General features: G+C 37.3%; 1 protein-coding gene across 1 annotated transcript; it reads left to right on the forward strand.

Moving 5' to 3' along the window:
* The first annotated feature begins 1,313 nt into the window (after positions 1-1,313).
* Positions 1,314-11,577, forward strand: LOC111395963 (polyadenylate-binding protein RBP45-like). Its single transcript, XM_023022202.1, has 7 exons — positions 1,314-1,775; positions 2,582-3,047; positions 10,326-10,381; positions 10,457-10,587; positions 10,696-10,792; positions 10,899-11,051; positions 11,305-11,577. Exons 1-7 carry the CDS (start codon positions 1,440-1,442, stop codon positions 11,305-11,307), a joined length of 1,242 nt encoding a protein of 413 aa, XP_022877970.1. The 5' UTR covers positions 1,314-1,439; the 3' UTR covers positions 11,308-11,577.
* The last annotated feature ends 3,701 nt before the right edge of the window (positions 11,578-15,278 follow it).

Consider the following 15,278-nt stretch of genomic DNA (forward strand, 5'->3'; position numbering starts at 1 on the left):
ATGGGTAGTCAATTTATAGAGATGACTGTTAGATATTTATTTCTAGTTTATGCTTATTTTGACCACAAGGTAAATTGAGGAGATTGAGTGGAAATGGGTACTGTGAAGTATGTATCAGTTCAATGGTGAATGACCCATTTTGGTTTATTGGTGAAGATGAACGGTCTTGTTCACTTCTTATGGGAATCGAATGAACCTTGCGCTAATAATCCCTACGTAGTTATAATTTTGGCTTAAAACATCCCTACCTATAAAAAGTTTGGCGAGTAAAATCCCTACCTTTTAGAAATATTTGCTAATAACGTCCCTACCTTTTAGAAATATTTGCAAATAACGTCCCTAACTTTTAGAAAAAATTTGGCGAGAGAATTCCCTATTTTCTTCCATATACCACCTATTGATACACACAAACTCAAAAAGTCCCTAAATACACAATTCTATCACAGAATCTGAGACACAATTTATCCACCAATCAATCGAAAACTGAAACAAAAATATCCACTACCTGCTAAAGCAAAAATAATCGGAAACTGAAGCAAAAATAGATACAATTCATTTCAAATGTGCAAAATAATTGTATCTAAGATATGTTGGCTGCTGGTATGCGACCATACGAGAGGAGAATGGATCAATAATTGTTGAAATAGAAGATAAATGAGAATTTTTCAAGAGCCGAGAGTGGAATGGGAACCGTTCGGGCTGTGAAGTGTGAAGAAGGAAATTAAGAAAATGAGGGTTTTCAATTGGTGAGACAGTTTTACCCCTGTTGAGTGGAAAAAATTGGTTCTCTCTCTTTAATTAACGGCAAAATGGATGGCAATTGGACGGAATGACCTTCGTTGCAACGAAAGGTTGATTTGAAGGCAAAAATGTCAAAAAATAAAAGATATGGACGTTTTCCATAATTAAGCTGAAAGATAGGGACGTTTTGCGTCAATTACCTTAATTATAATATGATGTAACAAGTAAATTTTGTGGTGATACCGTTTAGAAATTAAGTTCTCGTTTGGTATCTATTAAATTAAATTTCATTTTTCTCTCCTATATTTATATTTTATGTAAATCAAATTTTTTTTACCTCTTTTCAACCATTCATTTAAAAAAAATACTATTCCACCAAATTTAATTTGGAAAAAGAGTCATGCTTGATGTACAGAAGAAATTTTCACAAAATGTTGTTAGAATACACACATAGAGAGGGGGGTAGAGTATTTTTCGACAATTTTTTTTTTTATGATAAACCTCACACCATAAGATTATTCTGACAACATTCTATAAAAAGTTATTCTATACACGTGAATTTATCCTTTGAAAAAATGGGGACTAAGCCAAGCGTGCAGTGCGGAAGCATTTAAAAGTCTCCCTTCTCTCTCTTATCATCTAGGTTCAACTTACAGCCCCTTGTCTCTCCTCTATAGAAATCTAGGGTTCCGACGACGATGCAGCCATCAAACTCTATGATTCCATCACCGATGGCTCCGCCTCCTCAGTACAGGCCCCAGCAGTGGATGCCACAGCAGCCGCAACAAACGCAGTACCAGGTACCGCCACCACAACAGCCGGCGGCGACGGCGGGGTACTACTACCAGCAACCACCACAGGCTGCGCCGACACAACAGCCACAGCCTCAGCCTCAGCCTCAGCCTCAGCAGTACGGAGTCTCGCCTGCGGCTCAGGCTCCAGCCGATGACGGTACCCGGAGCCTCTGGATTGGAGATCTGCAGTACTGGATGGACGAGCAGTACATATACAGTTGTTTTGCTTTGACTGGCGAGGTATATCTACGCGGAGATAGAACTGCTTTACACTCTTGCAATATGATTTAGATTCTGTTTTATGGTGGGTGAACTCAATTTTTTTTGCATGTTTCGATTTCCATTTCAATCATTAATTGTGAATTGTGTCGCCTTGTTCTTTATTTGGTGAGCTCTATTCTTGAATCTCGCAGTAGCTAGTAATGTGCTGGTTTAAGTTGATAATGATTTTTTTCAAGGTAACGCTGCTTGTGACTTACGAGTCAATTGCATTGGTGCAGACTCTCTCCAATTTTTTTGGTGTATGCTATGAGTGCAATAATGCAGTCTTAACTTCCCCCTAACCGCCTTTTTTTTTCTTGGGGCGTGTGTGTCTATGTATAGCTGGAGTCATCTGTGTGTGTTGCTGTTATTTCAAACTGAAAAAGGGAATTTGGTGACCTCTTTGTATTCTTGAATCTCTCTGTAACTAGTAATTTGCTGGTTTAAGTTGAAAATGATTATGTTCAAGATAACACTGCTTTTGTCTTATGAGTCGGTTGCATTGGTGAAGACTCCCTTCAATTATTTGGTGTATGCAATGAGTGCAATACTGTAGTCATAACTTCCCCCTCACTGCCTTTTTTCTTGGGGGGTGGGTGTCAATGGATAATTGGGGTCCATTAGTGTGTTTTTGTTGCTATTTCGAGCTGAAAGAGGGAATTCGAGTGGTGGTGATGCTCAAAAGCCCCATGGTTTACTTGCTACTATTTTGCTCCCCATCGATCTTATTATTGAGGTTTTGCTCATGGTTTTGTTTAAACCTAATTTCATATATATTTCCTCAGGTGGTCTCTGCTAAAGTCATCCGCAACAAGCAAACTGGCCAATCAGAAGGTTATGGCTTTATCGAGTTTGTTAGTCATGCTGCTGCAGAGAGGAATCTGATGACATACAATGGCACTCAGATGCCAAATTCTGAGAAAACATTCAGGTTGAACTGGGCATCTATGGGAGCGGGTGAAAAGCATGATGATACTCCTGAATACACAATTTTTGTTGGAGACTTGGCAGCTGATGTAACTGATTACATGCTTCAAGAAACTTTTAGGGCCAGTTACTCCTCAGTCAAGGGTGCAAAGGTTGTTACGGATAAGATAACTGGACGCACAAAGGGCTATGGATTTGTGAGGTTTGGTGATGAAAGTGAGCAACTACATGCCATGACCGAGATGAATGGAAGGTATTGTTCGACCAGGCCCATGCGAGTTGGCCCAGCTGCTAACAAACAAAAAGTGGGTGGTCAGACTAAAGGTATGCTTTACCCTTCCTCCTTGTGGTATGCTTGTTAACAATGAGATGGCCATTAGAACATCAAACTGACACTTGCTGAATTTGGTCTTTTTTTTATATGATGTGATCTGATTCCTGAATATGACTGTTTAAATGCATTGGCTGCCTTTTTGTTTTAGAGGTACTTTCGAGAGTCGATGTCAGTTGAACAATGCTGTTAAGTTTGCTTCCTTTCAGTTTTTCTCTTGAATTCTTGAAGATAACCACAGCTTATGGCTCCATTTCCTTCAAGTTCTTTAAAAGTTTTCGGTTTTGAAATTTAAAATTTGCACAATCTCATAAAACTCCGGTTGTCTCAAAGCAGGATGTCAGGAGACTTATCATATAGGGGCCTGGAGCTAATTCGGCTGAAATGATAACCCTTTTAGTGCCTGGTTTTGTCTAGGTCAGTTTAATTTAATGTTTCTTACTTTTGGCTCCCTGTGGCGTTAATTATGCTACTATTTTCAGTTATTTTCCTCAGCCAGTTCCTTTACTTTCTCAGCTTTCAGTCAAACTAAATTTATTTCCAGCCATATTTTATTTTCGTATTTAAATTTCGGCCGCTAGAATTACTCAATAACTCCGTGCGCTGCTTCCATTCTGCCATTAACATTTGATTAAAATTGCTTTATTCCAATGTCATTTTGGTTTCCTACACTTACCATCGAATTTTCTCTTGTGAAAGAAAGCTCACCGTGGACAGTGGGCGATGATCAAAGTTTAGGTGGAAGTTGAAGCTGCATACGGCATGCAGTTTTCGGTGTTTTATGTAACCAATGTGTAATATGTTCTTCACGTTGTCTTTGTTGTTTCATTTGCAGTATCTTTTGTCATGTCATATCTCGTTTTTCCTTCTATCATATTTTATCATTAGGACCAATAGTGGTTTGTTGACACTTGTGCATATCAGCTTCACTGGTGCAGATATATGGGTTTACTCTATTTTGCGTACAAAGACCAAATATAGAAGGGCACTGATACAATTTTTTTTATTTTTTTTTGGTATTTGTATTTGTATTTGTATTTGTAGTATATTATTGAAACTGGCCGCCTCTATCAACTACAAGTATGCTTCTTCACTATGTCAGATGCGTGTGTACATGTGCATCTGAACTCTAGAGCATTGTTTGCTGTTTGGTACATGCAACGTTATCCTACAAAAAACTCCTTTTATTAAAATACTATTGATGTAGGAGTGCCATTACATGGGATTGCACCATGAAGACAACGTTGGGGTGAATTTCTGTGTATTGATGATAATTTTAGCAATAATACAATCAATTTATAATAAACTAGTTGGAAGCAAAAAGGAAAAATAATCTGCCCGAGTAAGGAAATAAAATAATCAACCAATTATCCTAAAATACAAAATCTCTAATTAATCACAATTTCCATCCTTGATATTCTTTCCATACTTGGACGTTTTCTACGAGTTCTCAAGTTGGAAAATAGATGTTGACCAAGTTCAACTTGCGGTTGAAATCGTCAAAGACTTGTTTGGATAACCCTTTGGTGAAGATGTGTCGTTTGCTCTTTTGTCAAAACATGTCATACAAATAATTCCTTCATCCACTATTTCCTTGATAAAGTGTTTGTCTACTTCTACATGTTTGGTTCTATAATGCTGCATTGGATTGAGAGAAATGTTGATCGTTGCTTTGTTGTCACAGTAGAGTTTAATTGAAAATTCCACTCCAACTTTCAGTTCTTCCAAGAGTTTTTTTATTCATAATACTTTACATATTCCTTGTGCAATTGTTCTAAATTCAGCTTATTCGCTGCTTTATGCCACTACATTCCTTTTTTTTTTTTTTTTACTTCTCCAAGTTACCAAATTTCTCCATACAAAGGTACAGTACATTGAAGTAGACCTCCTACCTTCTGTTGATCCAACCCAGACCACGTCAGTGAATATTTCTACTTTTCGTTTATTTTTCTCTAAAAACAGTCCTTTCCTAGGATTTTATATACTGCTTCCAAGTGAGCCTCTTTGGAAGAATGTATATACGTACCACGTTGATTGCGAAAGCTATGTCAGGTTTGTGTGAGAAATATATTAACTTCCCAACTAGTCTTTGATATCCGTCTATTTTCACTGAGTTTTGTGTCCTTTGATAGCTTTCCTAGCTCAATAGGGGTGTCCCTTGGTTTGTATCCTAGCATGCCAGTTTTGATTAAAAGGTGGAAAATGTATTTCCTTTGGAAAACACTCACACCTTTCTTTGATCTTGCTACCACCGCCTTTAATCTTGCAACTTCCATCTCTAAAAGTATCTCATTTGTCTTAGGTCTTTTACCTCAAAATCAGCTCTTAGACACCTCTTTAATATTTCCATTTCAGTTATGTTTTCCCCTATTATGATTATATCATCCAAATATACAATTAGGATAGTCTTTGTCCCATTTTTGAATTGTTAGGTGTGGTTTGACTGCTTTTGCTTGTATCCTTGACTTTTTAATGCCTTTGCAAATATATTAAAGCACGCTTTAGGTGACTTTTTGGGCCCATATAGAGATTTCTACAATTTACACACTTGATTTTCCTCATTTCTGTTGGTGAAGCTCAATGGTGTTATCATGAAGACTTCTTCTAGTTTCCCATTAAGAAAAGCATTCTTAATGTCTAGCTATTGAAGTGGTTAGTCTAGATGTATTCCTAATGACGAGAACTCGAACTATATTGAGTTTTGCCACGGGTCCAAATGTTTCTATGTGGTTGATGCTATAGGTTTGAATGTATCATTTCGCAGCTAGACGTGCTTTATAGTACTCTATTGTCACATCTGCCTTGTACTTTACATTAAAAACCCGTTTGCAGCATACATGTTTCTTTCCTTTCAATAGGTTTGCCGCTTCCCAAATTTTATTTTTCTCCAAAGCATTCATTTCTTCCATCACTACTTTCCATTTGGGTGATTCCAAGGCTTCCTAAATGTTTCTTGGGGTTTCTGTTTTATCAAGGTTAGCAGTGAAAGTACGGAACTTCATAGATAGAGCATTATAAGATATAAATTTTGAAATAGGACAGAGTGTACGTGATCGGGTTTGTTTTCTAAAAAGCAGTAGGTAGATCAAGATCTGAAGATTCATTGGATGGGGTTCTCCTTAGGTCCTATCACCAATTCCAACTCTCTTGGTACCTCAGGTGTAAGAGTTTCCTTATATTTTGATTTTGGATTTATTGAGTAAATTAATCTCTCTGTCACTATGTTTTCCATCATCTCCCCCTAAATTCAAGTTTCTTCCTGTATATGGTGCATTAGAAGGTTGGTTGACAGGCTTTGTATGTATTAGTTTCGACGTGGAAGGTCAACATTTAAGAATTCGTGATTTGAGAACCGATCTTCACTTATATTCTCCCCCTGAAAATGAGGATTTTTTAAGTAAGGCGTGTTTTCGAATATGGTTACGTCGAGGCTGACATAGAATTTTTGATTGGACGGGTCACAGCACTTGTAGCCTTTTTGTGTAGGTGAGTATCCAATAAACACATTTAATTGCACGTGGTTCAAGTTTATTTCGAAGATTGGAGTTGACATGTACAATAGTAGTACTACCAAACACTCTGAGAGGTAGATTTGAATTGACGTGAGAAGTCAAGAAGTGTTTTTGGAGTCTTTGTATGGATGAGTCGAATGAGAGTGTTCGGCTAGGTATTCGATTGATGAGATATGCAGAAGCAGAATGTTTTTGGCATATTTATAGTGAATATTAAAGTACAGACAACTTCGAGTGTCTATTTTTTCGTTCAGCAATCCCATTCTGTTGGGGGAGTTGACACGAGCTTTGGTGGACTATTAACATGTTTTTTTAGATAGTCTTGTAATGTAATATTGAAGTATTTAGTGTCATTGTTAGCGTGTAGGATTTGGAGTAGCGTTTAAAATTGGGTTTGAATCATAGTGGAAATTTATGAATACAAAGTGGACATCTGTTTTTTCTTCTAGGAGGCAAACCCAACATACTCGAGTGTGGCTGTCTATAATTGTGACAAACTATTTTGTTTAGGTACGGTTAGGGTAGGGGGAAGGACCCTAAATCACTGTAAATTATGGCGATTGGTTTAGATGGCTTGTATGTGGAAGCGGAAAAGGATGTATGCTTATATTTTGCAAATTCACAACTTTCGCATTGAATGTTTTATTAATGAAAATGGAAGGTAATACATCTTTCAAGTACTTCAAGCTAGGATGTCCCAATCTGTTGTGTCATAACAAAAGTTCACTATTCCATTACAGTCTAAAAGATGACTTGGTTTACTTATATCAGCTTTCTCAAAGTAGTATGGTCCCTCAAACTCCTAAGCATTGCCAATTGTTTTTCTTGATGAAAGGTCCTGAAAGATCCATTAAGACGGAAAGAGATTAGCAGAACAATTAGAATTTTTGGTCATTTGACTGACAGATAACAAATTATAGGACAAATTTGAAGTACAGATTTTAGTGTTATTGACTCATAGATTCGAACAATCCCTTTTTCTGCAACAGATGAGAGTGAGTCATTGCCAATTTTTTACTTTAATGTTTCCTGCATAGGTTGTGTATGAAGAGAATAGGTGATATGAGTCTATTATGTGATCGGACGGATTGGAATCTATAATCCAGTTGGTTTTAGATTGTAAGGAAGTGCTTAAGTCTCTAAGAAAGTACCTTTGTGAGCGAGAGAACGGGAAGGACCTTTAGGGGACTGTTGACCACGTGTTTGAAGGCTTGAGAACATTTGGAGAAGTTTCTCCAGTTGTTTCGAATTGAAAGCACCACTAGAAATTTGATTACTTGTTTCGGCTTGGTGTACCCTCTGTTCCTAGTATTTTTTCTTGGTTTCCAATCAGTGGATTTTTCATGAATTTCCCAATATCTTCTTTATTTCTCGAACTATGATAGTGTTTACACTAGGGTAGGAATGACAACGTGGCGCGTCGAGGTCGGGGCAACCTCCCCCACCTAGTTGGGTGATTTTAATCCTGTTAGCCATTTAGGGGGGGCGGGTTGCCCTTGCCTTGTTTACGTTTTTTAATAATTTATTTTATTGTCCCCATTCATTAAATGAAGACAATATTATATTTGTTAATTTTTAAAATTTAATATTGATTTTTATAAGTTAAATTGTTTAAATATGTTTGGTAAACTAAGGCTTTTATTGTTCATCATATTTCATTGCCATCTTCAATTAGAATGAATGAAATTTCGTGGAATTTTTCATTAAATGTATTGAATTCTCTAAACAAAAATTAAACAGGGTATGGCGGGCCCTTGTTGTCCGTACTCGTCCCTGGGCGAAGTCTCCCTCCCCTTCCCTGACCCAAATACCCGATTTAGCGGGTATTGGGTTTGACGGGTTCTTTTAGCCATCCCTACACCAGTGTCATCACCGCAATTTTGGTTTGGATCCATCAGCACTTCATGTTGATGATAGGCCTACATTTCTTCCTCCAAATCCAGCTTTCCCAAATCCTGCAGACCGATGTAACTTAACAAGTCCAGTCTAAGCAGGCCCATTTACCTTAAAAAACCAGGTACCTGGTACCTTGTTTCTTGGCCAATTACTTCTCAAATTTTGAGACCTACTTGTGGCTAAGGCAGACGTGTCTCCAGAGCTCTCCATTATCACTTGTTGGCGTGCCTCTTCACGTTGAACCTTAAAGAACATGAGTGGGAGGCAGTGGTCACCGACCTAATATTTGGCCTCGGATGTCGTCGAGTTCCCAATTCAGACCCGCAAGGAACTCATGTACTCTCTTGTTCTCTTGCTTTTTCTTATACAGAACTATATCTTTTGGGCACTTCCATTCTTCATAGCTGCTAAGGTCCGATTCTTGCCAAAGAGAGACCATCTCCATGTAGTAATCTGTAATATCCCTTGTGCCTTGCTTCGTTTGCCATAGCTGAGTCTTTTTTCAAAGATGTGCGAAGAATCTTCAGTTGGCGTATGTCTCTTTTATAGCCTCCCAGACATCTTTTGCGGTGTGGAGAAAGAGATACGTTTTTCCAGTGGAGGGTTTAATGGAATTCATGAGCCATGCCGTTATCATGGAATTTTCAGAATTCCACGTTGTCAGAAGCTTTGCATTGGTTGGCCTCTTTGTATCGTTGTTCAGGTATCCTAATTTCCCCTTTCCATCGATCACTACTTTTATGGATTGGGGCCACTTTCAAAAGTTCCTTCCATTTAGTTTCTCCACTGTGAGTTGGAACGAGGAGTTTTCGATTCCATTGGAGCCGAATGAGGAATTGGCTTCTGCTTCGAATTGGGAAGTTATAGAAGTTGTGGATTCCTGGTTGGTGGAAGGAAATTCTTCCATAATGTCTTCTAGGTTGGGATACCTAGCTCTGATATCATGAAGACAATGTTGGAGTGAATTTCTATGTATTGATGATAATTCCAGTAATAAAACGATCAATTTGTAATACACTAGTTGGAAGCAAAAAGGAAAAATAATCTGCCTAGTAAGGAAGTAAAATAATCAACCAATTATCCTAAATTACAAGATGTCTAATCAATCACAATTTCCATCCCTGATATTCTTTCTGTACTTGGATGTTTTCTACACACCAAATATGGGAAATATAAACACAACACTAGAAAGAGGCCATGGGTTTTGCACTATATTAAAATCCTCTTAAAAGTTGCATTATCTAGCATCTTCATAGCATGGGATCATAACAGGAAATAGGAAAAATGAACACAGCATGAGAAAGAGGCCTTGGATTTTAATGTCTTAAGGTTACCCAAACACGTTGATGTGGATTCTCATCAACATTTTTTATTCTCACAAAATTGACCGAATGGGCAGCTCCCATCTCAGTTTTGCCTATAATTCTCTCTCTCTCTCTCTCTTTTTCTTCTTCTTCTCCTTCTTCATTTTTTTTTTTAAAATTTAAATGTGTATGCGATCTTCCCTCTGGTCTAAGCTGGCAGCATTTGGGATTTTACTTTATGTTTGAGATAGATTCAAGGCAGCATCTCAGATTTTGTTTTCAAGGTCCCTTTTCGTTTGCATCCTCGTGAGATTGGCTTTTGTCGGTATGAACTGTGGTTTGATGACCTCCATGTTCATATTTTTGGCATTTCCGAAATTTTATATCCTGTATTGCGCTGTTTTGATTTCTGCTCTCTTGGATTAAACTACCACCACCAATCTGCTGCTCCTCTCCCCCCTTCTTTCTTTTTTTTTTTTTTTTTTTTTACATTCCCCTCACCCACATTTTTTTTTTTTTTTGAACATTCCCCTCACCCACACTTACTGTGTATTTGCAGGTTCATACCAAACTTTTCAAGGAACTCAGGGTGAGGATGACCTCACTAACACAACTGTGAGTAACTTTATTTACAATAATTTGTATGACTTTTATCTCATATTTGGTGTCTAATTTAGTTTTTGGTTGCAGATATTTGTTGGTAATTTGGACTCTAATATCACGGATGAGCATCTAAGGCAGGTTTTTGGTCAATTTGGACAGCTACTTCATGTAAAAATACCAGTAGGCAAACGATGTGGATTCGTTCAATTTGTTGACAGGTAACCTGAAGATTACAACTCTACCTTCCCCCTCCCCATTACACATAATTTAAACACCAAGAAATCAGTGTGAAGGATTTGTAATGCTCTCCGCATCTGTTATAACAGAAGCTGTGCTGAGGAAGCTCTACGAATGTTAAATGGAACCCAGTTGGGAGGACAAAGCATTAGACTCTCATGGGGACGTAGTCCTTCAAACAAACAAGTACGTTTCATCCCATTTGTATGTTTTCTAATTTTAGCAATGGGTTATTGGTTCTCAGTTATGCTGATTGTTACACTATTCTTCTATTCAAATTTTTGAGCCTCAGGTTGATCAAAACCAGTCCAATGGTGGATATTATGGATATGCACCTGGATATGAAACTTATGGATACGCACCAGGAGCTCAGGATCCAAACTTGTACTATGCAGGCTACCAAGGATATGGAAACTACCAGCCGCCCCCTCAACAACCACCTCAGGTAGATATGTGTACAGATTTGATGGCAAAAATCTTTTTACCTGCTAATAATTTTTTTCATATATTTTGCACAAATGTGTCATTGACCACTGTACATTTGCATTTGTGCAACACCTTGATTATTGACCTAGTCTTTTCATTTCTTGGATCATCTGTCAGATTTTTCCCTTTGTCGATATTTGTGGTCTGCTGTTTTGATTTATATGTATTTGAATTGGATATATTAAGTAACAACAACATAATCTATTGTGCAGTAATCTGCTGGCATCAAATGTCAATATGCTGCTGGTGAATGTTGTAGCAAAGAATAGAGGAGTGGTCAGTTTTTCCGCTGCAGTATTATCTGTTTCTTGATCTTCGAAACTATTTATTGGCCTGATAGTTGTTTTCTATTCTACTTCCATTGAACTAAAATTTGGCTTGGTTAGGCTCTTTGTTGTTAAAAACACACTTTTCACTTGCTCTTTTGTCGACATGTTCATCTATGCATTATAAAATTTGGATCTATTGTGGTTTGCTTTTTGCTCCTGAGATGTTCTGATTTTTAGTTATCCTTTAATCAAGGAATTGTTATTCAGCAGGTTTTGTCCATTGACAAATGTCATTGAGATGATTAGTGTTATTGAATGGGTTGGAAAATGCATATGAATCTGTAATCTCTTATGATGAAATTGCACTGGAAGTCGCTAACCTATTAAATTTGTGCAAATGAGTCTCTCGGTCTAACCTTTAGTTCTTGACATTTAATATTTGGAACACTGGTAACACATTGATCTCTAGTGGAGGGTTTCTGGCCAGGTGCTGTAGATTTGTTCTCAACTCAGTCTCACGTCGCTGAGTTATGAGGTGTAAGATGGGTTAATAACTTAATTTCGGCAAGGGATGTCCTTGCATTAATATTACAAATTGTAATGCCTGGGGATTTGCTGCAGCCTCTTTTCTTGGTCTTCCAGTTGGGGTGTTGTTTCAAAAGAATATTTCAATTATTTGCATCAGTCTGGTTTCTTCAAGTTCAACCAGTTACTTGTTGCTTGGCATCTTGCTTACAATATGCAACTACTGTCCCGCCGTAATTTATTTTTAAGTAGGTACCATTAATTACTATTACGAGTTTCCAATACTCCATTCTCTCAGTAGATAGTCATTAGCTCAATACTTTCTATTAGATTTTCAAGCTTTTTTAGGGATGTAAATGAGTCGAGTTGAGCTGTGAGCCAAAGTTCACAACGCGGGCATGGCTTAGATAAAAAGGGATCGAGCTTTTTTTGGCCCAAGCCGAAAAATTGGAGCTTGGCTTGTGCCTTTTTGAGCTGACTCATTTTATTTTATTTTATTTTTTAATAAAGGCAGGCAGCTGTAGCTACCATTAAAAGGTGGGTTTTAATGGCAGCCGTGGCTACCTTTTCAAAGGCTCTATACATGGGCTAAATTGGCTTGTGTTTGTGTGGCTAACAAGGGCCGGCCCCTGTGGCTTGGCAAGCCGTACGGGTTGACTTGGGCTTGGACCAACACTCGGAAATGAGGCTCAGTTCGAACGAGCTGGCTCTAGTTTTTCTTGGGCAGAGCTACTGGTCGCTCGAGCCGATGAGTCGGATTAACTTCCCTGAGCTTTTCTTACTATTAAGCTTGTTTGTCAGTGATTTACCAAAATGATGTTATTTGGGCATGTGTAATCATTATTTTTAATATATCTAATTCTGAACATTCACGTTCCTCCAAATTTTGAATCCCTAAAAGTCAATTTGCTATCATCATTGATGGATTTTAGCACATATTCCTCAATGTCCGATTTACTCACTTTGAATTCGAAGTTTATGTATTGCATATAACGAAATACTTTTCCTCACCAATTATTTATTCATAAAAATATTTTGTTTTACATTCAAATCCGTACTAACAACCGAATTAATTTCACTTTGTTGGTAGCCTTGGTATTGATGTTGAACCTGAATTATGAGTTTCACGTAGGTCTAATTGCATCATGTTGTTTTCTTTAATAATAATAATAATAATAATAAAAGGTGGTGCAAGTTGTACGCCTTTAATAGTTTCGGTTATGCAACATTTTGATATCGCTTTGACATTTAATTTTATCTTTGAAAATATCATACCATCAAATTTGTTGTATGTACATTTTTCGGAAAGACGATTTAGATCATTATACATTTATGAATTGGTTGTCATTATTCCATCCATCACCATGATAGATGAAGACATTGATTGTATCCATCTCTCTCTCTCACTCACTCACACACACAAAAACACACACACAAAAAAAGAAAAAAAAAAAAAGAAAAAAAGCACGCGCCATACATCGTGTGGCTTTTTAGTTAACAAGTGATATGCTGTATCACTTTCATATGCACAATGTTTATTCATATCCTATAAAAAAGATCAATATCTAAATATCATTTAAAAGATTTTCATAAGCAAAATTATGCAGTAGAACAAATATGATGACGGAGACTGAAGAATAAAATCGAAATTCGAGATGAAATTAACACCAAGAGTTCAACATATAAGCTTTCTAATATAGAATTTTAGTTTATGTCCAACACAATAAAAATTAAAATGTAAAAATCAAATAGTAACTTCAGAATTTCTCATGAGCACATCGTAAAATTTGGTTGAGATTTTATTGTGTCAAACAAATAGTGGCAGAATTAAGCCAAACGAACATAATGTTTGACATAAGGGATGACTTAGCACTCACATCCGAGGTGGTGGGTCCCCTAAATAAAATAATACCGACCTCCCCATATATGCGTGCTATGTCAACCGTTGTGCCGACCTCTATGTTCGTGTAGCACAACCCATAGTGGCATGATGGGTGGTTTTTAAATAAAAAATGACACGATCTGTCATTCAATAATGAAGAACAAATATCAAAACAGAATAAAATGAAAATAGCAAACACTAATATCATATTCTAACATGCTAAAAAAATCTTTGAATTTTTTTTTATTTTTTATTTTTTAAAAAGAAGTGCCTATCGAATTATTGAATAATTCAAAAAATTACTTAATGTATGAATAATCAAGCAAAAGGAAACAATAACCAAATAAATCTCAAACACTAAATTATTTGAATCAAATTCAATAAGTTCTTGATAACAAAAAACTCCAAAATAAATTTAACGAATACTACGATCTGAAAGATGAACTATACACCTGATATAAAGATGCAGAGATCTATTTTTTTTTTCCTTGCATATTTTAAAGGAGAATAGTACGAAATTCCATCAAAATAATGTGGAATAAAACAATTTTTAATCTGTCTCTTAATTCTCTGAGATTGCGGGGGATAGGCCAATGTACCATTGCTTCTATTTTGTTTGGGTCGGTCGCCACTCCTTCGGCCGACACCAAGTGGCCCAAGTATTCTATCTGTCGTTGGGCGAAGATGCATTTCTTCGCGTTTGCATACAGCTGATGGGCGGCTAGAGAGGTAAATACTATCTCCAAGTGTTGCTCATGCGTAGGGAGATCTTTACTGTAGACTAAAATGTCATCAAAGAAAACTAGTACGAATTTCCTTAAATAGGCCCTGAAAACCTGGTTCATTAATGACTGAAAAGTTGTCGGCGCGTTGGAGAGACCAAAGGGCATGACAAGAAACTCATAATGTCCCTCATGCATCCGAAACGCAGTCTTATGAACATCCTCCTTTCTTACTCTGATTTAGTGATATCCCGACTTGAGGTCAAGTTTAGAGAATATGGTGGCTCCATGGAGCTCGTCCAATAACTCATCGATCACGGGAATGGGGAACTTGTCTGGAACCGTCACTTTATTCAATGCTCTGTAATCTACACAAAACTGCCAACTACCATCCTTTTTCTTGACGAGTAGTATGGGACTAGAGAAGGGGTTAACACTTGGTTGAATAATCCCTGCATTTAACATCTCTCGAACCAATCGTTCAATCTCATTTTTCTGGATGTGGGGGTATCGAAAAGGCCTGACACTAATTGGTTCAATTCCTTCTTTTAATAGAATTGAGTGATTTGTGTCTCGGTGGGGTGGCAACGCTTGTGGCTCTTTAAATATCTGCTGGTGTTTCTGTAATAATGTCTGCACTCCCTTGGGCAACTCCGCCCTGTTTCCCATCCCAGCAGTTGGCTCATCATACTCTACCCAAATTCCCTACCCTTTGTTTTGTAATGCTTTCACCATGGCCCTTAATGAAACCCCAGATTTATTAAGTCCTGGGTCCCCTTTTAACGTCA

The sequence above is a fragment of the Olea europaea genome, chromosome 6 (genome assembly GCF_002742605.1).
Source record: "Olea europaea var. sylvestris chromosome 6, O_europaea_v1, whole genome shotgun sequence".
Lineage (NCBI taxonomy): Eukaryota > Viridiplantae > Streptophyta > Magnoliopsida > Lamiales > Oleaceae > Olea > Olea europaea.